Raw genomic sequence first — 27,857 nt, 5'->3', positions numbered from 1 at the left:
ATGCTGTCATCCCTGCTCCCGGCAGCCGAAAGCACGCAAATCGGCTCAGGAAGTTTCCGAGCTGGAGGCTCAGCCTCAGCACCGCCCCATCGATGAGGCAAGGATCGCTTTCGAGCACACTTCTGCCCGAGCACAGCTCCCGTACCGACCAGCTGCACCGCACAGTGCGGATGGGGGAAGGGGCGGAACGACACGACAAAACGCTTAACAACAAAAGCAAACAAACACACAACAGCATAAAAAAAGATCCCAAACAACACAAAAACCCATCAAAGCCGAGCGCGCCCGGTCGCGAAGCGCGGAGGGAGGCACAGAGCCGCCGCACGGCAGACGCAGCGCCAGCTCCCGGCGCCCGCCCCGGCACACGTGAGAGGCGGGCCGCCGGCCGCCATTTTGTGCGGGCGTCCCCAGGCACCGCCCCCCTCCTGCCGGGCTCCCGCCTCCCCCGCCCGCCTCGGGAGCGCGCAGGGCGCCCGGGAGCGCGCACGCCGGTGGGGGGCCGGTCCGGAGGAGCCGCGGGACCCCCGCAACGCCGGCGCCATCATGTACCGCTCCAGCAGCGGCCGCTCCGGCCCCTCGTCCTCGTCCTCGTCCTCCTCCCACCGACCGAAGGAGAGCGGCTCGTCGGCGTCCCGCGCCTCCCGCTTCAGCACATCGGGGCCGGGGCCAGGCCACGGCCGGCCTCCCCCGCCGATGCCCGCCGCCGCTTGCGCCTCCGCCTCGCCGCCGCGCTCCGCTTCTCCCCGTCCGCCGCCGCTTCGCCGCCACCGCTCCCCGTCGGGCCACCGCGGGCCCTGCCGCCGGTCCCCGTCGCCGCACCGCAGCCGGAGGTTGTCATCGCCGCCGGGAGGAGCGGGGCTCGGCGGGCCCCGGGGCCGGCGGGGCAGCGAGCACGGAGACGGCGGCAGCAGCCGGGTAAATACTGCCGTGCGCCGAGGGGTCTCGGCGCGGGTCCTGCCCCTCTCCCGGGGGCTGTCAGAGCCCCCAGCTCCGCGCGGAGAGGTCCTTGCGAAAGTACAGCGGCCCCGGGCTCTCCCTGCGCGGAGGGAGAGCGGCGATTTACCCCCTATTCCTTGGAGAGCCAAATGGGGGAAAAATTGATTTCCATTTTAAGTAATGTTTTCCCACTAGTTTCCATTGCATTTTTGTTTCTGTCTTACCGGCTAGAGCCATTTCAGAGAAGGTTCAAAGATGATGCTGTCTTTTGCTAAGGCGGAGGATGTAACTCGGCATTTTCGTCCATTTAACACACTGGGTTGCCTTAGTGCATAAATATCGTTTAACTTATGGGAATAACTTTTTAGATAGGATGTTGAATGAGTACTTTGTCTGAATTCTTCCTGCTGTCACGGGCGGGCGTACAAAGAGGACTGTTACTGATTTATATCTCTGAGAGGTATTCTTTGATAGGCACTGCTTTGTAGTTGGGGCTGTGCACAGGGTTGTTCTAGTCTTCCTACTTTGGCAAAGTCTGATTTGGGCATGTGAAGCTGTTTTGGCATCTGAAGTGGATGGCATATTGGATGCAGACACCTTCATACTAAATCAACGTGTAAAGACTTTTCTTCATTTTTTTGAATGCGTGAGTGGCATTCGCTCACTTAGGTTTACTCTTGTTGCTCCTCGGTGCAGTGATTGTTTAGTCTGGTTACGTGTTTGAGCTGTGATATGTAGTAAGTTCATTGTGCGTTTGTATCACCCTGAAAAAAGAGATTTTCCTGCTGGGGTATTCTAGGCAGCGGTTGCACGGGCACGCAATCCAGCACACCTACGGTTGGAAAGAGCGGTTATACTCGCCTTTTCCTCTTGCTTTGCAGTATATTCTGCCCTCTCCTGTGTGCTCAGGCTTGGATTTGTGAGTTGCAGGGTGGGCTGATGTGAGGAAACAATGTAGCTGAGGATCAGTCCAACATAAGTGTGTTGTCTACTGATTCATGGCCTGATGGTGAAGGCAGCAATGGGACCCCCAAGAGGGAATGGGAGTTGCCCTTTCTCATGGTGATACAGGTTCTTACAGGATTTCTTTTTAGCTGCAGCCATTGGAGAAGTCACAGGTCATTGTAGTGGCATTCAAATTCAGGTATTGGTGTTAGTTCTTATTGAAAAGTGAGCTGTCCTGGAGATGCTGGAAGATAATGTCTTTGACAGTTAAACCAAGCCAGGCTAAGAAGCATGCCTCTGGCCATTTGTTTTTATGTGGTATTTCACCCTTATCTCCATCCTCTTAAGTTTCCTGTATGGTACCCCTGCAAATTGACTTACTACTAAGAGCTGTGTTGAAAATAAGTAGTTTTTTAAAAGGGAATATTTTTCTATCTGATTCATGTCAGTTTGTGTTGTGGCTTGATGGAGAGTTGCATGTTCACAATTCATGGGTGGCAAACTGGGATACAAGACAGAACTTTCTTAAACTGACTTCATCAGTCTCCTACTTCACTGTATCCATGATAGGCTGAGAACCTGGGCTGGCTGTAACAAAACTTTCAATGCTGGCTGTGTTGGTAGTTCAGATTTGGAGAAATTTGATCTAGCAGTTTTGACTAGAAGCCTTGCACTCCCCCCTTGTTGAGGGGGTGGGAAGCCACCAAAAATGTCTACTTTACACGAACCTTACTTTTGACAAACACTATTCTTCTAGTGTTATTTTGCACCTTCCTGGCTCGAGTTAAATCAGTCATCTCAGCAAATCGTTGCAGATTAATTATGTTTTTCGTGCCTATTCTAACTTCAGAGAAGGACTGAAAAACTACTAATCCTAGAAATTAGGCATTAGCAGGTTAGCTAATGCTGAACTGATGAGCGAAATAGATTTTTTGTTTATTTACAGGATTACTGCATTTAAGGAAAGCCCTTCTGTAGGAAGCAGTTGTCACTGTAAGAGAGCTCTTGAGACAATTAAATAGAGCTCTTCAACTTATATTGTGCTGACTCTTGCATTTACTAAAGACCAGTGAAAGTAATTCTTAGAGTGTAACTTCCACATTTTTTCCATGGAAGCTTTTGTCCCCAACAGGTGTTTGACTGACATTGCTTCTTCAAAAGTGATGTTACAAAGCATAAAATACATATATAGGTTTATTTTACTTTTTGAAAATACTGTTTACAAAAATAGTGTTAATTAGAGAAAGATAAGAGCTGGAATTATGCTGGTATTTTCCAAAGAGTGGAACTAAATGTGATGGAAACAAAGCAGACAGCAGATACTTTGGATTATCATGACTGGGTAAAGTTTTAATAAAATGTTTAGGGTTTTATGACTTAAGACCCTCTCTCTTCAGGAGTTGGAGGATACAAAATGTGCAAATGTGGAGAATTACACAAATATGTTAGCAAGTGGGATTTTGGAGCTGTCACTGAAAGGACATAAATTCAGACAGAAGCCTGAGGAAGAGAAGTTTAAGGTGCACCAAGAAAAGAGGACTTGGAGGAGGGGAATATATGCATAAGAGTGGAAGATGTGGTATGTGGAATGAAGACACTGATGGGATAAGGGCATGGGATTGAAATGGAGAAAATATTTGAATACAAGCTCTGGTTTATTGCCCCTATCCTTCGTATGAATTGGAATATGAAAGGCACAGCCTTAGAGAGTTCTTACTACATTTTCTTGATTCTGGGAGTTGTTTTGCTTTGGATTTTTTGTTGCTGTTGTTGGTATTTATTTATTTATTTATTATTTGTGAGATGGAGTACATTCCTTTCCAGGTTACAGCATTGTTGCAGATTTTGTTTTGCATAACTGGGATGCTGTGTATTGGATGTTGTAAGTAGGGATGGTGTTAGTTTCTTAATAGCTGAGGAAGACTTTGTGGTGATTGCAAGAACAGCAAAGGTTTGGGGCAAGTACTGAGAAATGTAATGGAGGAGAGGAAGGTCAGGGCTTTACAGTGAGAGATTTTAGGAGACTTTTATTTGTTCTTGCAAGGCTGACACATGCTGCTTTTATTTATCCCTGCTGACCTACGTGCTTGTTCTTTTTAAAGGTTTTGTTTTAGCTTCTTTGCTTTCTTGTAAGAAAATTGGCTGAGATTAGAGGACTGGAGCATGTGGGGTCAACAGAGAATGGAGAAATGACAAGCAGGTATGCAACCTGTTCAGTAATATGGCAGTGGTAACTGTGGTTTAGGTGACAGAACAGGAAGGGAGAAAAATGCAGTGCAGTGCACACACAGGAATGACTAGTGGTGGTGTTCAGTGCTCCAAATACAAAACCCTTTTAAATCTGGAATTTATCAAACAAACGAACAAACAATCAAAAAAATCCAAAAAAACCCCAACAAAACACTCCAAAACAAAAAACCCTCAAATATTTACTGCCCTAACTGCTGTCTCTGGGCAATCTGTGTAGGTCAGTCATAGGCCATCCAAACATCCCAAACTTTCTTAATGTAAACTATTTCTTTCCTTTGCTCAGAGTTTGTTCTGAGATGTAATCATCACTTCTCTGTCTTCAGTGGAGGTGATTGTCATCTGTATTCCCATAGTCTTGATGACTAGAAGAGGGCCTTGAAGGTAGTAATTTCTTGAGGCAGCCCTCAAAATTCAGTGTTAGGCTGGGCTCAAGTGAGCCTTCAGAAAGTGTTTGTATGAGACACATGCACCTTGAATATGTATCTCAGCCAGGCTGTTGCAGGATCATATTGTGTTGTACAAGACAGTTGGTCTTAAAAAGTAATTAAAATGTGTTCTGATAAATGCTGGGATTCAGCTTGATGGAACAAACCAAATCACAAATATGTTACCTTAGAATAAAGTTATATACACAGTGGCTTCTAGTACAGATTTGTACTGCTAGTGAATTTTGTTAGGTAAACTTGTGAGGGAATTCTTTTGCTTTTTTGTTGGAGATTATGTACTTTTCTTTTGGTCTCTTTGAGGATTGAGCTGAATCTGCTGCATGTTCTCAGAGTGGATGCAGACAACACAGTGCACCTGCTGCTTGCTACTGCAGTTTTCAGCAGTAGAAGTGGTGTGCAGTGCATGACTGGTTTGGCAGAACTGAAGCTGGTCCACTGCTTCCTGTTAAGCAGAATCTAAATTATTTTGGTTTAAAAAAGCAAATCAAGTATCTGTGTCTTTAGGCAGTCTCATCTGTTTTTTATGGAACTCCCCTTACTTTGATCATTCCTGTATTCTAGTCCTATATTTTAGAATAATGTGAGATGTAACTAGTTAACCATAACTTACCAGTAATTATGTTTTATGTACATGATATTTTATGTGTATGTGTACAAAGCAAGGTCTATGCAGAGGCAGTGAGCTCAGGTCTTCTCTGCTGTAGATTTTTCAGGGGCAACTTTATTTAGTTTACTCTGGTTTATCTCTACCAATAATAAATAATGGGAATTCTGTTATAGAAGGTGTTTCCAGTGTCATTGGTGGTTTTAGTATTATGTTGTGCTTATCTGCTGAAAGCAGCATGAGGTGAGGAAAACTGTTAAAAACATCACCGCTAGGAAAATCTTCATTTACACTGTAAACTGTTTGTACTGTTTGTACTTTGGTTCATGTTGTTACTAAAGTTGGAAAGGGCCAGAAATCCAGACACTTTATTAAGAAATTTCTGGCACTGTTTTTTATGCAATGTTTATTTAGCTGCTTCTTCTCTACAAAGAAAGGAGGACAGCAGCAAATCTGGGACTTTGTGACTTTCTCTTTGGTTTTACAGCTTCCAAAGTGGTGCTTTATGAAATGTATTTTTTGAGTTGAAAACTTCTCTTCTAGATAATTTAAATATAGAGCATGTTATTAGCAGCTGGGATGAGAAGTTAAATGCAGTCAATACCATCCCCTTTCTTTAGTAATTAAATAGAATTGAAGTTTTTGGAACAGTTGTTCTTCTGGTTTGATTTTTTAATTGATCCATCCACCACAAATCACATTTATTAAGCAGAGCAGAATCACTTTCTTTTCTGTAGCTGAAATTAAAATCCCCTGATTGATGGGCTTGCACTCTTTCTTCAATTTACAGAGGCGTTCACCGAGTCTCCGCTCTGAGTCTTCACTGGAACACAGTTTGAGGATTACTGTTGGTAATGACCGGTATTGCATTGGCACACCAGAGCGAAGGAGGCTGCCTGATAGACTGGGCTCACCAATTGATAACCTGAGTGACAGGTATGGTCCTCCACAGGTTCATGTGGGTGAAACAGTGTGGGAACGGCTCTACTGGATGAGACCAAACATCTCATTAGTGTAGGGTTGCCTAGGGAAGAGAGTAAGCATGTCCTGATGCTTCCCCAGAATGTTCTCCCAGCCTCTCGCAAGTTGTGGTGCGGGGAATTCCTGAACAAAAGTCTCTGCCTGTGTAACTCTAACCAGGTATTTCTTCTCTAATTTTTGTCAGCTGCTTCTGAACCCCATATAAACTGAGCATGCACAGCATATATTGCAGGAGGGTGTGTGATGTCAAGCCCTCCAGTGCTTCCTTCCCCTTGAGGGTAGGATGTCACATGGAGATACTTCATTTGACATTTCACTACTTCAGACACTTTCTGTTTCTTATGAACCTACCTAGTCCTTACTGAAAGGAATGTTGCTTAATATAATGATTGTGTAAAGCTTCAACTTTCTCATTTATTGGGAGGAATCATCTACTTTGCTGATTTTTGAGACTAGTGTAGAAGAAAGCTCTAGAGCAGCTTGACAAAGATTGTTTTGACTTTAAAAACCCTGCAGAAGAGAACATAGTCAGACAGTCTCATACATAATAAAAGAGGTGTTAAAATTCTAAGGATCCCTTGATTGAAATTGGAGAGAAACAGTTAATGGAGATAATTCTTTTGTGTAAAAAATACTGCTGTGAACAGTGAAGTACAAATGTTAGTAGATACAATTTGGAAATCTTTGCCTTCAGTAGGAGAACAGGTATAATCTGGCAAAGAAAGAAAATCAGAAAACCGCAAATAATTTTCTTTGTTTTGAATTGCAGAGTTAAAGATGACATAGCTTGTGCCCTGGAGCATATGGTTGCATTTTCAAGTCAGGGATAAGCATCCAGCACAAGAAAACCCCACCACTACCACTTCCATTTTTGATGCAAATATCAGCAACTGTTAAAAAAAAAAAAAAAAAGAGATGAGAGAGAGGGAAGTGAGCAGAATAAATGAATTTCCTGTCTTTCTCAGGTGTAAAGTTAAGTTTCAGCAGGTGTAGAAAACCAAATGAGAGTTTGGTTTTCAGTACTGTCACTTTTATGCTTTTACCTCAGTTCTCCTGGCATCAGTGTTTGATTTGTAAATCCCCTGTGCAGTCTACAATCTTCTGAATGAAATGAGTGCATGTGCTCAGGGAGGGTACAGTGGTTGGAAGGAGAAGGAAGTGGCATGTAGGAGAACTGGCACTTCTCTGGCAGATTAGGAATATGTGGGGGCAGGGGGTGGTGGTGTTTGTCCCATTGCTTCATTTTCTCAGTTGAGATTTTAGATTTAACCTGTTCTGTGGTGCTGGTGCATGGTTAGAAGTAGCATCAGATATAGTGAAGTTTATTTAATGTAAGAGTGAGAAGTTACAAAAGTTGACTTCACTGTTGCAGAAACCAAAGATGTGAAAAAGAATGGTAAGAATAGACTCCAGAGAAGGTATAAAAATGACAGATGAGTTAGAATGAGAAGAAAGTAAAGAGAGACCATGTAGAGTTTAATTTTTAAGTGACTTTCTATGTATTTGTAGTGTAAGTATGAAAGAACGTCATGTTGTTACATTTACTTTTTTTTTTGTCTGATCTGTCTGTGCTGGCTGTACTTTTCTAAGTGATGCCTATTTTCCAGAAGCTTAAAGTATGTGACAATCAAGTCACCCATGGGCTTTTCCTAAATCATCTAGGTACTGCTTCTGAATTCTAAATTTCTTCACTGCTAGCCATTCTGTTTGTTTTCAAAAGACTCTTGGTATTTGGTTAAGGGTGTTGTTTATCAAGTATTTTTCGTTGTGTATTTTTTCCTGCCTCTGAAAGGCTGCCCTGGTACCAAGATACTGACATGATATCCATCACTGGGCTGTAAAATTGTTGTTATTGTAAATCATCATTGGATTTAATACTGGTCATATCACATTCTTATTTAGCATATGGTACATTCTCATTCTAATTAAAAAAAAAAGGCTAAAGAAAAAAGAGTGTTTTCTTAAGATGTCTCTTCAAATTTTGAAGTAATTGGATCAAACAATTCTGAATTCAGTTATTCTCAGCTATTTTTACTAACTACTCACAGATTTCAAGCAATCACTTTGACACATTATTCTTTGTTATTTGTAAGGCCTTGGGATGATAGAGAGGTTCATTAGCCTATAAAGGCAGCAAAATACCAAAGGATAGAAATCAGGGAGGCTTTTAGAGTTTCCTGCAGTGGATTTTCGGGATGCCCAAAGAGACTTTCTCGAGGTGTGTGTTCACACGCAGGTCCATCCTAAAACATCTGTAAGAGGTTGCCCCAAGTTTCTAGGGTAGCTGGTCTCCTGCACGTGTCTAAGCAGGCATACTGAATGCTGCTGGTCTGTGTCTTCAAGGTCACCTAAGCGGCTTCAGTCTCCTACTTTGACTGATAAGTACTTTTTTGTCTTCCAGAATCTCATTCTGTCAAAGTGAAAAGTAAATCTTTTCCCTCTCCCTGTCTTCCATCTATCCAGCTTTCAGTATTTTTAAGACATTCTATTACTATCTGAGCTGGCATAAGCTATACAGAGCATCCCACCAATTCTTTCATCTGAGGTTAATACAGAAGATAGACCACATCATTGCAGAGACATGGTCTGCATTAAGCTGTGTTCTGAAATAGTGTTTTTGGCATAATATCAAGAGTAACAGTTGGCTTGAATATGAGCAGCTCATCTGACTTCTTGTTCAAAGACTGTGTTAAAGTAGAGTCCTGTTGGTTGCTGACAGCAGAATACCACTATTTATTTCTGTTTCTGTGTATGTGAATAAATATGCCATAAAGTAAATTACCTTACACTAGTTGTAGGTTTCTGAGGCATTGTGAGTGTCGCCCGTGGTCTGTTTTCCATCTCTGAAACTGCAAATTATGGTGATTCGTGGATTCTCTGTTGGTGAAGGAATTGGGATGGTCGCAGTGGTACCACCTTGTATCCTCTCTCAGGGATGCAGTAGCCAGTAGTGGACATTACTGACTGAAAGCATCCAAACCAATTAAGAGGCACACATTGCTATTAGACAGTATGCACAGAAAACATACTTCAAAGAATCCTGTAAGGCAAGTCATCATTTTTCTCACACCTGTATTTAATTTTCGGGTTTTAAATTAGCATCTTAGCAGTTCAGAGTGTGTTTGGAATGTCTTGGTAGTTGTAAATACAGTAGGTTTGCTGTTCCTTTCTTTCTGATGTATGATTAAAAATTCCTCTGCTTTGTCACTGCAGTCAGAGTGTTTGAATGGTAGGTGACAGCTGCCAGACATGCATCTAAATAATTTTATGTGCACAAAAATCAGCTGAAGGTGTATGGTGAAACATCTGTTACTCCATCAGGTGTGTTCATGCAGCTTGTGCAAGTTTAGCACGCTCTCAAAAAACGTGACACTGGGAATAGACATACCTTGATGTAGGCTGTGACAACAACATTTATTTATGAAATTTAATGTAGCTATTTTTAGATATTTTTGTGCTTTTAGTGGATGTGTGTAGTTTGCTGAAAACTGGAAACATGCCATGCAATACAATGGGTACAGGTGCATAGCAGATTTATAAGATATGTTGGACTGATAAAGTACCTAATAAATGCTTTGTAATGATGCAAGGTAAAGTGAAGTTTTGTGTTGGTTTTTTTCATAAATATGCATGTGTAAACTATGAAAATACTCAAGAAAAAGACCTTGTCTGTGCATCTCTGTTATTCTTTAATGTGATGTGAAAAACTGGGGCTGTAATTTATTTGCATGACTTGATTTGTCCCTTCTCAAATCTACAGAGGGACCTTTTTGAGTAGGAGGAGGTGATTTTTTAGGATTTAGCCATTATACATAATTTATCTCAAATTGATTCACTCAGGAAAGAGTTTTCTGTCTCATTGATGTCACTTAAGGAGCACATTTTCTTTCTTGAATGATCTTGCTAGATTTTGAAATATCAATGAGTAAAACTAGCAGCTGGTAACTTTTAAAGTGGTTTGGTTTGTTTCTGCCTTACCTAAAAAAAAGTCCCAGGAAAGTTTTTAGGCATAGAGAAAAAGGCTTTAGTTAAAACAGTACTCCTAGTTGGAGGTGTATGTAGGAATTGGTGCAAAGGAAGATACTGCAAGAGAAGAAGGTGGTTTTTCTGATGTGACAGTTGTACATCCACTGCATGTAATAATGCAGGGGCTGGTACAGAAGAACTATACCATTAGATTTATTCTCCCTGGTTTATAGGTATCAGAAACTGTGCTTCTTTTTGGGTGTAGGGTTAATGTGATTATGTGACAGTGCTGTCTACATATCTGTTGCAAAAGAAAATGTTAGAATTTGTGGTCCTTGTCCACAACTCAAGATAAAAAGAGGATCTGGTTGCATTTGCCAGTGTGAAACTGAATTATACCTTGAATAATTCATACGAAATCTGACCTTGGCATCTTGCTGGGAGAGGTGAGGAAAGGGATTGTGGTCTGAAATATGATAGTAAGGTTTTTTTTAAAACATGTAGTCTCTCACATTCACAGAAATGAATCCATCCTATCAATTTTTCAAGGCTCTTATTCTTCAGTATGAGTCGAATTGTTCATGTCACTGTGTTTGCAGGTAACTTCCTAGGAGGAGGCTGTACAGTACCATAAAAAATAAGTGTCCCTCTCTATCCTGCCTTTTAAGTACATAATATGTTGGTTCTGTTTAGTGAGGGAGATGTTATTTTGAAACTAATTGGGGAATTTCTTACCATTGAGGAGAAGACTTGATCTACTCTCATCCAAGTAATTTTATTTATTCTGTGTTTCTCTTACACAGGGATGATATGGCTGATGGTCCAATATTCACTAGAGGCCTCACATGTCCTCGAGGTCTTGAGAGATACCCAGCACATGAAGATCAGTCTTCGAGTCCCTTCATCCCAAGTCATGATGAAGACTACCGCAACCGAGACGTTTTCCTGCACCGTTCAGATTACAGTCCACATTATGGCCGTCGGGAGGAGCTTCCTCGTGGATCTGACAGAGATGGTGACAAACTGAGGAGATCCCCCTACCCACTGAGGGCAGAGGAGAGGGGACGAGAAGTAAAGCGTCCACGCTATGAGAAGGATGAGAAGGTGCATGGTGTGAGTGGAGAGCATCAGGGTTTCTCATCAGGAACACGAAACTATCGCAGACGAAGCCGCAGCCGTAGTAGAAGCCTCAGCCCGTCATACCTGAATGAAGAATTCCGAGAGCTTGACCGTGCAAGGAGGAAAAGAGAAGAAGAAGAGCGAAGTAGAAACCTGAATCATGATGTTTCAGGCAGTGGCTACATGATCCCTGGCTTGACTAACACACTACAGACCTCTGAGCCTCGGTATACATATAGACCTGAAGAAATCCCACCCATGCCCAAAAAATCTATTTTGAAGAAGCGAGTGGAGATGGAAGTAGAATCTCCTGTTCAGGTTAGGTCTGTGTGTGTCTGTCTGTGTGCTTCTACTTTCCAAAACAGTTACTTCATGTCCAGAATGTTAGTTTGATTTCTGAAATAAAAAAGCCAAATTTTTGTTTTCCTGTCTGTAAGAGCACAGGTATTTTTTTGCAGGCCTGCACAAGTTAGAGTTGCATTAGAAACTTTAAATGGTTATAGCATTTAATCAGGAATCATATCTATAGAATCTGAGACAGAATAAAATGTCTTTGTGGAAATTCATCCCAGGATGCAGAGATCAGGGCCAGCTTTTATGGAAAAGCTGATTCTCATAGTACCACAGGCAGTCAGGGTATTGATTGATACTCTTTCCCTGTCACAGTGTCTCTTTCTTGTTTCTTTATAAACTTAGAGAACTGCCTAATGCACCCCCAGTAACTCTGTCTGAAAACATCTTTTAAATTTCCTTACTTTTTCCCTTTGGACTGTAGGCTGGGATCAGCCCTACTTAATTTGTATCAAACCTATACTGATTAAGTCTCAAACTGAGTGCAATGGGCAGATAAGTGGTTGTGACCAGTGTGATAGATTGACTTTTTGTGTTTTAACACATCACTTTTGCTTGACTGCTGTACTGATCAGTGTTGGTTTGACAGTGACGTGTTTATCTCAAGAGTGCTCCAATACTGAGGATCCCATTCCATACCTGTTACTGGAAATGATATTTAATATGGCATTAATTATGAATATCAGAACAAAGTGACTGAGAATAACCCCAATGCAGTAGTTTTTACCTGAATTAAGGTGTTAAAATCCTGTTTGACTATGATGAAACTCAAAGCATATCCAAAATTGTGTAACAGGGTTCCAATTAAAAAATTTCAGGTTTTATGCTTGCAAAAGATTTGTGAAATATAATTTTAATTTTGTGTATCTCTGAGGTAAGCATTCATTGTTGGACACGGCATTTCAGAATCATCAGGCAACTTGGTTTGTAATCTCCTGTGTTCTCTTTCAACTGTATATTGTCTCTTCTAACTCTTGTCTTCAGCTGTGAACTCAAGGAGAAACAAACACGTTCTTTTGTTTGTTCTGTGAGCTTCATAGTGCCTTAGAAGGCCTTGTAGTAAATACTATCTTCTCTGTTTCAGCCCGAGGGCTTTTCAAGCAGTCCAGACCCCAGCAAGGATCTTCCTCTTCTTTCTAGTCAGTCGTCTTTGCCCCAGAGCAACAACATGGTTCCTTTTGCCTCTGAAGTGGAAAACTTTCTCAAACGGTTTAATAAAGACTCTCTTGTGGAGTCTGCAAACAAGGAGTTGCGTGAAGGTTTGTATGAGTGGAGCCCACTTTCTGGGCCTCCCAAGGACACTTTAGCATTTGAAGAGAAGTTTGGAAGTTTCTTAAGTCACAAAGAAAAGGTAGAACCCAAGTCAGAGGCCACTGATCGCCACACTGACTTCCTGCTGCCTCATGAGCGGGCCAGTCAGGATGGCAGTGGTTTTTCCCGAATTCTGGGCATGATGGCTGATTCTGTCAGTGCTCAGGAGAAGAGGAGGCGTAGCTTTCCTGACATTGAGGATGAAGAGAAATTTCTTTATGGTGATGAGGATGAAGAGACCAAAATTGAATCTCTCCCCGTAGAGAAGCCCCCAGTGGGTTGTGGCAATGAGATAATAATCCAGAAAATGAGCCCACCTCCTTCTCCTGCTCCAGCTGTCAAGATGGATCCTTTAGAAGAGCCAAATGCAGAGTATGCAAAGATCCACGACTTACTCAAAACCATTGGACTTGACATTGGTGTTGCTGAAATTGGAAAATTGGCTGTCCGTACCCAGGAACGCCTTCATGGCAAAAAGCTGGCATCTCGTTCTCCGGATCGTCGCTCTTCGGACACTCGCAGACTGGACGCTTGGGACCTGCGCCGCAGCCGGAGTGACACTCGTTCTCCTGAGTCAGGCCAGCAGCGTTCAGCATCACCTCCAAGCTCTTTCCAGCAGTCTAAAGATGTGTCCTCTCTTCAGAAATCAGAATATACTAAGAACAAGCCAGTGGGACAGGAGATACCTCCACATGCACCAGAACAGCCTCTTCCTTCTGTCTCTCTCATTCCCTCAATTCCACCAACTCCTCCTAGTTTGCCACCTACACCTACTTCTGTTTCCCAATACCAGATTCCCAGCTATTCCCACTACACTCCCACTCAAATGCCTCAAAACTATCCACCTCCCGCAATGGCTCCTCCAGGATACGATGCATATGGGCACTATATGGCATATGCAGCTCCTGGCTGGCCCATGTACGCCACTGCCCAGCAGCCTAATCCTGCGCTACCAGAAGCTCATGGTCTTCTTACTATGGCTATGTCAGCAAACCCCACACGTCCCAATCTCCGGGTGATTGAGACAGTCTCTCTGGGAAAGGATGTGCCTGACATAAAAAGAGATGGTTCTGTGCTTGTTCAAGTCCCTACCACTCCTTCTCATTCCAAAGCACCCCTTCGTCTGTCTTCACACCCTCTCAAAAATACTACAGAAAGGATGTCAGATGAAAAAAATCGGGCAGCTCAAAAGCAGAAGGTATGTTAGTTATTCTGATACTTCAAAATGTGTTGGATTGCATGCTTGGTGGGGTGGAACCTTTTTCTCTTCAGGTGCACCTTTTTTTCTTTTTCTGAGCTGCTCCAGTTTAAAAGTAATGTAACATAATTTACTTTTGTTAAAGATTTCTAAGCATTTATCTATATTAATTGGTGACACTTTTAAAAAATGCATTTTAAATGCCCCAAAGTTGTACGCTATAGGCTATGGCAGAACAGGTGAAATAAAAAACAAAGTTCTTTGGACCAGCCAAAATCTTACAGAGAAAACACATGGTAGCCACAGTTCAGCTTTATTCCTCTGAGCTTTAGTTATTGAAATACCTGAAGATATCTGGAGATATGTAAATACCCAAAGGGACAGTGTAAAGAAAATGTCTTTTTTCACTGATGTCCAGTGGCAGAACAAGAGACAATAGGCACAAACTGGAACACAGGAGGCTCCATCTGAACATGCTTATTGTTCATGTAAAATAATATCATGGTTATACCTCTATTAGACATTCTTAAATACATACTAAAGGATATCATCATTCACTATTGCATACAATTTTCCCTCTACATTTATATTAATTATCTCTTACAAAAATCACAAAATGAGAAGAATTTGGGGTAAATTCTACTTGGAGGCTCTGACACCAGTTCAGATACAATATTTATGTACAATAATTAGAGAGTAGTAGGGAAGAATGTACTTTAAAATAGGACACTGTAGTTACACAACTGTCAAAGAACTGGAAGATTCCCAAAAGTTGTTTGAGTTTTCAAACTGGTGTCCACTTGGTCTTTATAATTAAAATTAGGGCATAGAATTATATGGGTTGGAGGGGACAATTAAAGATTATCTAGTTTCAATGCCACTGCCATGGACAGGGACACCTTCCACTAGATGAGGTTGCTCAAAGCCCCATCCAACCTGGCCTTGAACAGTTCCAGGGTTGGAGAGTCCACAATCTCTATGGGCAGCCTGTTCCGATGCTTCACCATCCTCATTGTAAAAAAAATCTTTCTTATATCTAGTTTAAAGCTACCATCTTTTAGTTTGAAACTGTTGCTTGTTTTTCTGTCACTACAGACCTTGGTAAAATATATGTCCTCATCTTTCTTCCAAACCCCCTTTAAGTATTGAGACTGCAATAAGATCTTCTCAGAGTCTTTCCCTCACTTGCATTAAGTACTACATAAGCAAATAAATGAACTTTCACTGCTTGCAGGAATAATGATTTCTTTAGCTAACACAGCTGAAATTTTGTTCTTAATGAAATTTAGTAATTTTGGAAGAGCTCTCTTGGCTAAGGTGCGTGGTTTTCTCCTGCCCTGACATACTTTGGTAGCTCATCTGTGCATCTTGGTAGAACTTCTAAGGCTTTGTTTGCACTACAGTCATCTTTGACTTGGGCTTAATCCTCTGGGCTTTTTTCTGGGATGGCTTGGAGTGTAAAAATTTGCATGCTCCAGTTGATGCCCCCATGCTGCCGAAAATGCAAAAGGAGAAAACAGTGCTTTGATGATCAGAAAAATAGCACACAAAACCAAAATAATTGAAAAAACTCTTATGGTGTTATAAGATGTGGCTTAACCGTGTTGGTAGAGCTACTTCCAGGCTTTACTTCAGGAAAGATTCAGTGATCATGGAAACATTTGCATTGCCATGGTAGAAGTGATTGTCTAGAGAAGTCAAGGTCACTTGTTGTTTACTAAGGGAGGAGTCCGTAGTAAGTTTTAAGAGCCTTGTGAAGGTAAAAAAAAATAAAAAAATTGGGATTTGTCTCTTGAAAAATGAAGCTGGAAATGAAATTGAAAGAACTTTTCAGGTTTTATTTTAGCATATTGCTTTGTTTCCTTCTATGAGAATCAATGAAAATCAGTGAAAAGCAGATTTGTGAGCTCCTCATGCCACAGTTTACATTATTGAACAAGAACTAAATTTCATCCTGATGTTTCATTTCAGATTGAAGCAGAAACTTAACCAATAGGTAAAATGGCCCAGAGACAAAGCAGGAGGCAAGGTGTGAAGGCTAATGAAACAAACTAGCTTTAGGGATACTACATGAGTTTTGAATAGTCATTTAGCATCGATCTTGATTAACCCTGTAGAAGAAAGTCTGCTGAGCATAAAGTGCCTTGGGAACTGGTGCAGCAAACACAGCAGTTTAGAGGAATACACTGCCCAAAAGAAAAAAAATTGCCTACATGCAGGGCTGGAGCACGACCACACAATACAGTTACCTTCAGATGCAAAGGAAGAGGTGTATTTATTGTGTGAAAATACTCAAGAACATTTTGGGAATAGTGAGAAGTGTTCTGTGTCTGGCAAGCTGAGGTCTTCATGTTATTCTTGCAAGACTGTTTAACTTGTGTTGGGAAGATAAGAAAATCCATACAGCTTCCAATTTATTTAGGTGATAGAAGAGAGAGAAAAACTGAAGAGTGATCGAGAAGCACGACAGAAGAAGCTTTACTATCTCAAGACTGAATTGGACAGGCTTCGTAAACAGCAAGGTAAAGTGCATTATACCTCCTTGCTCCCCTCAGCCCCTGCTTATTTCTTTCCCCCATTGGGATGTGTCACAAGTCTTGGTACCTAAGAGAAGGGAGGCCCAAAATAATAATAATTCATAACAGTGTTTTCATACTCTTGGCAATGCAAAACCCTTGAGAAGGCAGTGACCTAGTTACTATATTAAGATCAATTACATCAAAATTTGGCTGTTACACTGAAGCAAATAGTTGCGCTTGCATCTTCTTTGGCGGCCTGATAAGGTAAAGGAATTGCACTTTTTGCATTTTAGTGCTTCTTTAGAAGAAGTGAGAAATAGTAACTGAAGATGTTATTGTCCTTTCAATATTTCATGAATCTTATCTGGAGATGGAAAAGTCCTCTCTCCAGAGAGCTAATTTTTTGTGTCTTTAAAACTTGTTTGGTCCAAGTAAATACTTAATTCCCTCACCTTTGGAAAATGATACTTTCAGGTTAGAATATGCAATTTAACTTTTGCTTGTTTGGTCACACAGGGAACTAGTGATTATTAAATTGATAACTCTGGAGGATTATGGTGCCTCTCTTAGGGTATGTATTATAGCAGGCCTTATAGAGGCACATCATGCAGGTTCAGCTGTACCTGAGAGTCAGTTTCATCTTTACAACTTTATAGTCAGGATTTAGCCTTAGTATTTTATATTAGTATTTTACTTGTTGCTGGAATTATTGTACAGATTGAAAGTAAATTTCCCTATTGCCTTTCTGACTTCTGCTTCCTTGACTGGCTCAGGAGAGATGTTGAGGAAAAAACGTCGTGAGAAGGATGGACACAAAGACCCCTTGTTGGTTGAGGTGAACAGACTACAAGAGAATATTATGAAGGAGATTGCAGAGCTGCATAAAGAATCTGATGCAGCTGACAAGAAGCAGTCTGAGCTTGACAAAGTAGCACAGATCCTGGGGATTAACATATTTGAAAAACCCCGGAAACCATCTGTGGAAACTAAAGATTCCTCGGAAAAGAACAGCAAGTCAGAAAATGCAAAATGTGTAGAGAAAACATCTTCCTCCAACAAGGTAAAGTCTTATGGTTTGTGTGCCAATGATTTTCCCACTAAGAGAAGAGGGCACTGGGGAGACAGCTGATCCCAAACATTTACTAAAGGATGATTTAATGTCACGTGTTACCACATCTCATACACTGGTTTTGATGGTGCATGTGGGTGAGAGTTGATGTATCAGTGTCTATAATGTCCCTCAGGTTTTGTGCAGTTCAGCACCACGTACTGTTTTTTATCTTGGTTTTGCTGAGGTGTTGGTTGAGCAGTATAATGAGTGTTTGTAGCTGTTTGGTCTCAATACCATACCAGGAGGACAGACCTTTTCTCTACAAAATTTCTGGCATGGCCTTTCAGGGAGGAGCGTTTGTAGCAGCAAAGCTCCCTGCAAGTTGGGAGCATGTTGGTCTTCTCACTGGGTAATGATAGTAACAAATCACAAGACTTGCTTAGGATTGTCAGCGTAACGTGATTTTTATGTACATGCTACGAGTTCTCTCTTAAGAAATGCATCAGTATGGTCTCTCTGACATGGGCTGTACTACTCTGTGCTGGATGTACCAAAACAGGCTTATTGTGTTCCAGAAGATAGTTTTAACTTTGAAAGTAGTATAGATATTACCATGCATCATGTTATGCATGTATTCAGGAAATCAGCTATCCTGCCTTTCAGATGTTTATTCAAATACGTAACAGAGATAGCTAATGGGAAATTGTAGATGAATTTTGTGTAGATCTTACCATATACATCTTTTGCAGAGAGGAAAATGTTAGTAGGGTAAGAGCTATAGGGACAACTGAAAATGCACCTCATCAGTGTATCTGAAGGGAGGGTGTCAAGAGGATGGAGCCGGATTCTTCTTGGTTGTGCTGAGCAATAGGACAGGAGGCAATGAGCAGAAATTGATGCACAGGAAGTTCCACCTGAATATGAGGAGCAACTTTACTGTGTGGGTGACTGAGCACTGGAACAGATTTCCCAGAGAGGTTGTGGAGTCTTCCTCACTGGAGATACTCTGGAGCCATCTGGACACAATCCTGTGCCATGTGCTCTGGGATGACCCTGCTTGAGCAGGGAGGTTGGACCAGATAACTCACTGTGGTCTCTTCCAACCTTACCCATTTTGTGATTCTGTATTTCCTACAAGGTCACTCAAATCTGTATATTCTGTAAACTTTTCCTTACGCCGTATCGTGGTCAGAGATTCATTAGATATCTTTAATTTAAAGGCTTGCTTTTGTTTTTGGGGTTTTTTTGTTGTTTCTTGAAACATTTCTGAAGTTTACTGTTCACTTACTTTTACAAATAATTTTCTGCAGTCACCACTTCCTAAAAGTAAATTAGGCAACAATGTTTGTTAAGTCCTACATTGTATTAAGTTATATTGCTTTCTTTTCTTGAGATATGGATGTGTGAATATACTTTTCATTATTTTAATTTGCATTGTCTGTATTGTCCAAATGCATAATGACTTTATCTCCTTTTCATAGTTCCTTATTTTAACATGGAAAATTGTGAGTTCTGGACAGGAATATTTAGTATTTTCATATATGTAGGTACATAAGACACAGCCTTCAGCTTCTAAGATTCACTTTGGAATTCTGATTTTTTACTTTTTTTTCATTAAAAGAAAGATGGTGCAGGCCTTTCAATATTGAGATTGGTTGACTCTGCCAACCTGAGGGCAAAAGCCTGTGCCTTTCTGCTTATTTACGAGGAACCTTGTGGTCCCTTGCTGCTGAACCTGTGTCTGTGTGTTGTAGTTGCACAGTCAGTGCAGAGGTGAAGACAGTGTTACTGTGCTGAACAGACAGCTCACCCTGTCTGGGCTCTAAATAGTAGCAAATTATAAAGGCATCTTCAGCTTGGGTAAAGCACAAACTAGAATTAAGAGTGGGCTGTCACCTGTCTATCTGAGAAGCATCGTCTTTTTAAAGTTCTGATTGAGATAGTATTTTTATAAGTGTATGTCTATAAATAACATAAACATTGATGCTTCTTTGACATTGTGAACATCCTTCCATGCACTTCCTGCAGATCATAAGTTGATCTCATTCTTTAAGAAAATGTCAGCTTTGCTATGTTCTTGCAGACAGAATCCATGCAAATATTCACTGGGTCTCTTATTCTGCTACCAAGAACTAGGTAGTACTGGGATATGGATATCTATGGGGTGCATCGTGGTCTGGCTGTCTCTTTATTCTTTGATTGACAATGCATCTGGTTTGGGGTGGTGTTAAGGAATCTAGGGTAAAGCAGATGTTATTTAACAATTTTGAATCTGCTTAAGTAAGTTTGTTCAGTGCAGGTAGTGAATAACTTTGAAATCATGTAACCAAATCGAGTCTGTTAAGTTAACATGCTGTTCTTTCCAGACAGCCATCTAAAATAATAACATGAGGGACTTCAAGCCATTGAAAATGTAACTCAAAACTCAAAATACATGTAGTACTGTCATAATCTAAATTACCAGGGCTCATTCATTATATATTTCAGATAATATTTGTTTTGCTACAAATGTTAGTTTAGTATTAATTTTGGAAAAAGTCCTGAAATGTCTGTATATCACTATATGGCGTCTTTCTGTACAGATCAATGTAAGTGCAAACATCACATGTTTAAATCACAAGATCCTTCGCTTTATATGCTTAGGTAATTAACAAAACACCATCTTTCTATTATTATTAAGCAATAAGTTTTCTGGAGAATTCAGGAACACTCAAATAATATGATAAAACTGATTGAGTTAAATACTTCTAGTCAACTGTTTTTTACTTCTTTTTCCATTCTTCTTTCATATAGGTTACTTTTACAGTAACTTCTGTATGCCTCTAGGGGAGCCATTTTAGGTCTTCTGGGCACTGTTTAGCTAGTATGGTAAATCGGAACTGTTCAGATTGTTATATTGAAACCAATAAAGTGGGAAGGGTGCATGCCACAGGGAATTTTTTCATTTGGTTCCTTGGTTACCTACAACCATCCAGCCATTACATCTGGGAGCCTTATTGGAAACTTCACTGCAGCCACGCAGCATCTTAGTCGGCAATACCAGCTCTCTGAAACAGCTCTCTGGGCACTGAGAAGCAGGTGATATATTTTTTTTTTTTGGTGTGTATGGCTTCTGCTGGAGGCAGGTTCTGAGTTCTAGAGCATTATGTCTATCCTGCCTTGTCTTAGAGAAGTGTTTCCTTTTGTTCAATTTAGGAATCAAAAACTGCTAATGAAAAATCGAGAGGTAGAAGCCCGAAGCCAGCAGAATCCTCTTCCCAGTCCTCCAAACATCCTTTCCAGTTGGCCAATATTTATGAATATTATGATGCAGGGAACCACTGGTGCAAAGACTGCAATACCATCTGCGGGACCATGTTTGACTTTTTCACACACATGCATAATAAGAAACACAGACAGGTATGTTGCAGGCTTCCTTCACTAAGTGCATTTCATATTGCTGTGAATATTAACACTAAAACATACATCACAGAACTACATTTTACAAGTGAGCCTGAAGTAATAATGAACCCAATAAGTAGCTTATCAAATTCTTTTCCCCTAATATTGGGCTTGAACAGTTGTACAGCTACCAGTGTGTTCCAAATAGTGTAAATGGGGCCTCTGTTCAGTTTGCTCGGGTTTGCCACTTGTTTTTCATATGTTTACCTGTTCTTTGCAATCATTTACATGTTACACTTTTCACAGGTTATTTTGTCATTGTAAATTGCAAAATGGGAGGGGAAAGAGGCAAATTAGTTCTTGTAAATATTTGCACGTTGATTTTAATGTTCAGTGTTCTAAAAGGATATTAAAAAGGAAAAAGACAAGTGTACTTGCCTTGCTAGTGTAATATATGAGCCTATATACCTCTGTCACTGTGCAAATAGACCCTGGATCCTTACAACAGACCTTGGGCTTCGAAGACCCAGAGTGAGACCAAACAAGACTCCATAAAACGCATTGATAAGATAACAGTTCCTGCCAAAGGTATGTTAATTTTTATTAATTTTGGTATCATCCCTCTTTGCCCTCCAGCAGGTTCTATTTGCTCAGAGATAGGAATTTTCAAAACTTTACCTTTGTATAGGAGCACATATAGATACTGTATTATTAGGTAAAAGGTAAATTATTTAATGTCTTGGTTTTTCTTGTGGAAAAGGTCATGGAGCAAGAGTGTAGAAAAAAGGTGTGGCTTCTTCTGTTTAGAGATTAATTTTTTATTTTGAATACCAGGTGACTTTTTCTTTTTTTACTTCAGTGTAACTCTGAAGTAATTTTGCCAACATATTAGAATTCAGAGCATGATCACAAGAGTTGGCAGTGTTTGGCTAAATCTTGCACAGTATTCCACATTGTCTTGTAGCAGACCTTTCCATTCAGTACATTTTTAGCAGAGGTCTCCCTGAAAAATGACCAATGAGTACTTGTGCGGATATAGGGAATTTGAGACAGACATATGGAAGAAGCTGTAAGTGGTTTGAAAATCAATATAGGATTTAAAATCTGAATGTTTAAATAGGCCTGCCAGTGATCAACTCATTTTATTATTCTGTTATGTAATTCTAGTAGTGCCCACTAAAGAATCTGCAGTGTCTTAGATAACTGTAGCTGGTTCTGTAGGCAAAAGGATGCAGTCTTGCTGAACTTAAAAGAAAACATTTGTGCTCTGTTTATAAACCAGGAGTTTAGTATTTGAGCAGACTATACCAGAAAGATGGAAATAGATCAAGACTGTAGGAAATGTTAACCTACTTGAATACTGGATTACCTTAATACAATAGAGAGAGCACTTAAATAATTTATTGAACCATAGTAATCAAACTTCTTCACTTTACATGTTTGTTCCTGGTAGTGGTGATTCCTATACTGTAACTGTATGGAGAACAGCATAAGCTGTTCCAAAAAGAACATTACTGGAGGTTTTGCTGTTGTTCTTTGACCAACTTTGTTAAGAGCTTGGCATTTATTAAGTTTTGTTTCTCTGATAATTTTCTTTGGCCTTTCCAGGCTCTGAGTTTCTGATTCCCATCACTGGATATTATTGCCAGCTCTGTCATGAATTTTTTGGAGATCAAATCTCAGCAGAGCAGCATGTGAAAAGTCATCCCCACAATGAGAAATACAAGGTTGGTAACTGGTGTACTAGGAAAGAGACATTCCCACTGTTAGCTTCCACTTGTTCTGTCTTCCTTTCCTGAAGAATGACATTTAACTCCTTGGAGTTATATATATTTGGTTATCTTCACTACATTCGACAACTAAATAAGCAGAGCTTCCCACTGCATCAGTACGTAGAGACTGATATTTTATCTGCATGAGGCTGAAACAGAGTCTACTGTAAAGTGACAGCACTGCTTCAAGCAGTTTGTAGTACTTCAGTTTCTTGGTAGGAAAACGTTCTCTTTTCTCATAGTGTTGAGATGGCACTTACTGAGCAAGTCAAAACTGTCAGAGAGCTGCATTTATTTATTTATTTTTCACGGAAACAGTGGCTAAAATGTTGCTGTTTATTTCCACAGAAATATATAGATGAAAACCCACTCTATGAAGAGAGGAGAAATCTAGACCGTCAAGCTGGATTGGCTGTAGTTCTGGAAACGGAGCGCAGGAGACAAAACGAGCTGAAACGGAAACTGGTTGAGAAGCAGAAAGAAGAGAAGGATGAAAAAGCCCCAAAAATCATAAAGAAGGAGGAAGTAAAGAGCATCCCAGAGTCTGGAGAAGGGAGTAATGAAACTCAAGGCAAAATAGATTCTTCTGGACGAAAAATGGGTATCATGGTAAAGCTGAAGAAGGAAGACAAGACAGAGGAGAAGAAAGAAGAAAAGAAAGAGGAATCTAAAAAGGAATCACCAAGCCAGACCTCCTTTGGGAAATTCAGCTGGAAAAAGACTGAGAAAGAGGATAAAACCCCAGGAGCAATTCCAAAGGAAGAGAATACCGAAGGAAACAAAGAGGAAAACAAGTGTCAGTCTGTGAAATCCCATATTAAGCCCATTGAAATCAAGCTGTCTGGGAAAACTGTTATTCCACACACTAGCCCATGGATACCAGTTGTTTCCACACCGACACCAGCAAAAATTCTCCCCAATCTACCAGTCCCCACCATGATTTTCAGGAAGACTAATACTGCAACAGTTAGTAAACCACCACCTTTGAACACTTTTTTATCCATAAAATCCTCTGGAGCTACCACCAAACCCCTGCCAGTGGTAAAAGAAACAAATGCAGATCTTCTATTGCCTCCAGAGATCATCTCAAAAGCTTTTGGAGGAGAAGAAGTAATTTTAAAAGGGGTAGAGGAGGATTTGAAAGCAGAAAAAAATGAGTCTTCTCAGACTTCAGATAGACTACCTCCACCCCATCCTCCACCAGCAGTGCAGCCAGCAGCTCTTATCCCTGCAGATGAAGTAGCTCCGGGTGTGTCGGAAAGTGAACAGACTATGTTGGCAATGCCAGTGAGACCACCACCACCTTCAACTGCTTTCAGTGAACAAGCAAAAAAAATTGAGAAACGAAATTCTTGCTTGGCCACAGCCAATGCTAAAGATCTCTATGATATTTTCTACAGTAGTGGTGGAAAGGGTTCAGCTGACAGCAAGCTTGCAAGTTCTGTGCTTCCAAATGGAGAAAACTCTAACCCAACAAAACCTGCAGACTTATCTGCAAACCACAGAATAAATAGTAGCTCATCCTTGTTGAAAGAGGATTCTGAGAATGTGGATTTCTCACAGTGTAATAATCAAGTAACAGGGAGTTTGGTTCCTGGTGAAAATAAGGCTGAAATGAACAAGAAATCACTTCAGCCTCACCTATCAGAAATGTCAGTCATGGAATTACCAGAAAAAAATTCTGTTTCTGGTATCCAGATGCCTGCAGAAATTGGACTTGTTGATACAGGAGGTAGAGAGCAGGAATGCAATCTGGAATTCTGTGATAGACAGAAAACTGAGGTCCACGAGAAGGCTGGGCAGGAAGATGGAAATAAAACTCCCGTTACAAACACAAATGTTCGTGGTACCTTGGAGAAAGACACAAAGACAAAAGACTGGGATATAAAAGCAGTAAAGCCTAAGCATAGCTTACACCCAAAGACTTTGTTACCTGAAACACAGAATGAAATTCAAAGTTTGGGAAATTCCCATTTAGTAGAGGAAAAGTTAAATGATGACTGTAGAACTCACTCAGAAACTGGTAGTCCGGACTTGCTCTGGGGTACTTCCAGAACTAGTAATGGAAAAGAACAGATAGTCACAACTCGTTCTGAAAGTGGTTGGGATCTATCAAATACTCCAAACACAGAAATAAAATCTTGTTCTAATGAGGTTAATGCTTCAGAGTTGACAGAAGGGCAGACAGAAACTAGAAGCACCCTATTAGAAGCTCAAGGAAAAGTTCAGCCTAAACCTTCAGGCCATACAGTATTAGATAACCAAACCCAGAGGCAGGGAGTTGAACCGTTAGTCAATACCTGCTCAAACATTGTTGAACTCAGATCCAATCTAGAGTTAGTAGCTGAAAAGGAAAAAAAATCATTAGGACATACTGGATCTGATGCAAGATTAGATAATTTTCATATCAGGAGACCATCAGAAGATGTGAAAAACATGAAGACTCCCTCCCAGAAAGCAGAGCTTGAGTTGAAAAGCACTGATTTCAGTCTGGGAGACAATAAGGTAAAACATGACTGTTTTAGCACCCTTTCCACAGGACTTTTAAATGAGAATACAGAAGAAGTCACAAAGCTAGAAACTATTGCGTCCATTAGGCTGGAGTCCGGTAAACTTAAGAAACTGGGCATTGAAAAAACAGTGAATGAAACAGAGATTACTGATTTTGCTACATTGACTTCTGGTAGTTGTGAAGATAAAATTTGCACATGGACTTCTCAAAAACCTATGCTGCAGCCTGGATCACAGACCTCAAATAGTGACACTACAGAAGTGGTCATGCCAGTTCTAGAAATGCAGGGCATTTCTCCCACGTCTGAGATACTTCTGCAAGTGGAGGAGAGCAAAGGCAGCACTGTTCAAATGCCGTCACTGAGTTGTGATGGGGGCAGCACAGAAAGTCAGGCTTCTGGGTGCATGGAAGCTTTAATTCCTGGGCTCAAAGAAACACATGGGAAGGTGGGTGGCTCAGGAGGCAAGGGAGTGTGCACCATCCAGAGCAAGAAGACTGAGCAAACAGAAGCTGCTGACAGTAGTTTGGTATCTACAACAAATTCAGGAATTGCTGAAAGCACAGCAGAAAGCCCAGTGGGTTGAAGTAAATCCAGCCAGTCCCAATATTTGAGGAGCCAGAGCTGGGATTATGTATATGTTATTTGTTTGTTTTTCTTCTTGTTCCAGCTGAGAGTTTTGGGTGTATTTTGCATTCTGTGGTAGGACTTGAGTAAAGTGAAACATAAATCATCAGAAGGCAGTCTCATACTTTATTCTGTACATAATTAATTGTGTAAAATGTTTTTTCATGTGAATTTTTTTGCCAATTTCTTTTCTACACTCTGCTATTAAAATGGAATCTTGTTTATAATGCGTGCGTCTTCTTTATTTTGGGGGCTTTTATTTTTTGACCATGCCTGGGTGATTTCCAGCTCACCCAGTTTGTGTCAGTAGCACCATGAGTAGCCCAGCTGCTGAGACAAGCTCAAGAACAGCAATTTAGAACTTGAGGAAAAGGAGACTTGCAGAAGAACTAAAACTGAACATTTCTTTGAACTGTAATGCATGGGTTTGTTTACTTTTGTTGTTTGAAATGCAAGAATGTGTTTAGAGTTGATTTTGTTTGTTTATCTGTCTCTGTGATTTGTAATTACTGTTGTATTACATCTGTACTTAAGGTGTTTCACTGTATTGTATAAGCACATGTATGGATGCCACATCACTAAGCAAGGGGAGAAAATCTGTCCGACTGGCTTTTGGAGAAGAAAACTAATCGGTAAGGCTCTGTGGCCTGACACCTGGACCAGACATATTGAGGTCACTTAGGTGATTTGAAATGGGCTTTCTTTCATTTTATTGTGATCCAGTAACTATTTGTGTTAAATCATTTAGCAGCTGACCAGCTCTGAAGAAGTAGAAGATCAGAACCCTGGTGTCAGGAATTGGACTCGCCTCATGTGATACAGACACATGCATGCCTACCCTGAATGGTCCTTGAGCTATCAAAAGCTCTAGTGTGATGGTTCTCATTTGTATAGCTTGTTAAAGACTACAGTATTAAATGTGTTTGCTTGGATAAATACAACATTTCTATTTGTAAATTGTTTAAAAAAATAAACATATGGAGGTCAACAAGGCTTTCTTCTTGTTTTTTTTTTCCTTAACTCAATGAAAGTATTTTATTTAAATTAGTTCCTAACTGCTGTAGTAGTTGATTAAATTGAGGAACTGTAGAGGATGAAGATACTCAACAGTTAGCCTGATCAGTAAAAACCAATTTATTTCCAACTGAAGTCAATGGAAGAACTACTGTCAACATCATCAGTGGAAGTTTGTTTGAAGTCCTGAACCCTGTGTAAAACCAGAGGTGGGGGACCCCAGCAGAGCTTGAATTTCTGTAATCACTACCTGTACATGGACCTCTGGAGAGGGCAAAATCACCATTTGTCTTCATTTTCCATGACTGTGTGAAGAAGGTATGAAATGTTTTTCAGAGTCATTTTGGTGGTTTTTGTACTAGAAATGTAAGAACTGTCTAAGCTGAATTTGGAAATGTAGTATAAGTGGTCAAGTGAACAGTAAAAACGTAATTGTGAAGTGAAGAGTGTTTGGAGAAGGGCTTTTTGAGCTGGTTTTATGATGTTAAGCAGTTACTGCATTGAATATAGGAAATCTCTGTTAGTATCATTGCCATACTTTCATCACATAGCTGATTTGCTGTCAAAACCAAAGAAAGCAAGGTTTGACATGCTTTGATAGTTTTAAAGTGAATTTGGGCAATGAGTAGAGATTGTTTAAATCATGGTTTATAAAGTCCTTTGTAGTTTCTTCTTGATTTTCTTCTGTATTTTTTTATTATATACCTGAGTTTATTTGTTTACATTTGACAGATAAATTCCACCCCCATTTTCTTTCCAATTTTTTTCAGTGAAGTGCCTGGTCTCTTGTAAATCCACCGAGGAAGAGGGGAATTGATTTTCTTACCTGCCTTGTATTGGGAGATACAAGTGCAGGGGAGGGAAATATTAAAGGGA

The 27,857-nt window shown here is 40.5% G+C and overlaps 1 protein-coding gene across 1 annotated transcript; it reads left to right on the top strand.

Annotated features, from left to right (window-relative positions):
• Positions 1 to 446: 446 nt before the first annotated feature.
• ZNF318 (zinc finger protein 318) lies at positions 447 to 26,194 on the top strand. The gene is made up of 10 exons (XM_085055278.1): positions 447 to 915; positions 5,972 to 6,117; positions 10,932 to 11,565; positions 12,683 to 14,107; positions 16,530 to 16,629; positions 17,400 to 17,686; positions 20,873 to 21,076; positions 21,547 to 21,646; positions 22,667 to 22,785; positions 23,179 to 26,194. The coding sequence occupies exons 1-10, from the start codon at positions 544 to 546 to the stop codon at positions 25,924 to 25,926; spliced, it is 6,135 nt and encodes a 2,044-aa protein (XP_084911404.1). The 5' UTR covers positions 447 to 543; the 3' UTR covers positions 25,927 to 26,194.
• Positions 26,195 to 27,857: the final 1,663 nt, after the last annotated feature.

This window comes from Lichenostomus cassidix, chromosome 3, assembly GCF_008360975.1.
Source record: "Lichenostomus cassidix isolate B80296 chromosome 3, HeHo_3.0, whole genome shotgun sequence".
Classification (NCBI taxonomy): domain Eukaryota; kingdom Metazoa; phylum Chordata; class Aves; order Passeriformes; family Meliphagidae; genus Lichenostomus; species Lichenostomus cassidix.
This window is presented reverse-complemented; position numbering and strand designations above follow the sequence as displayed.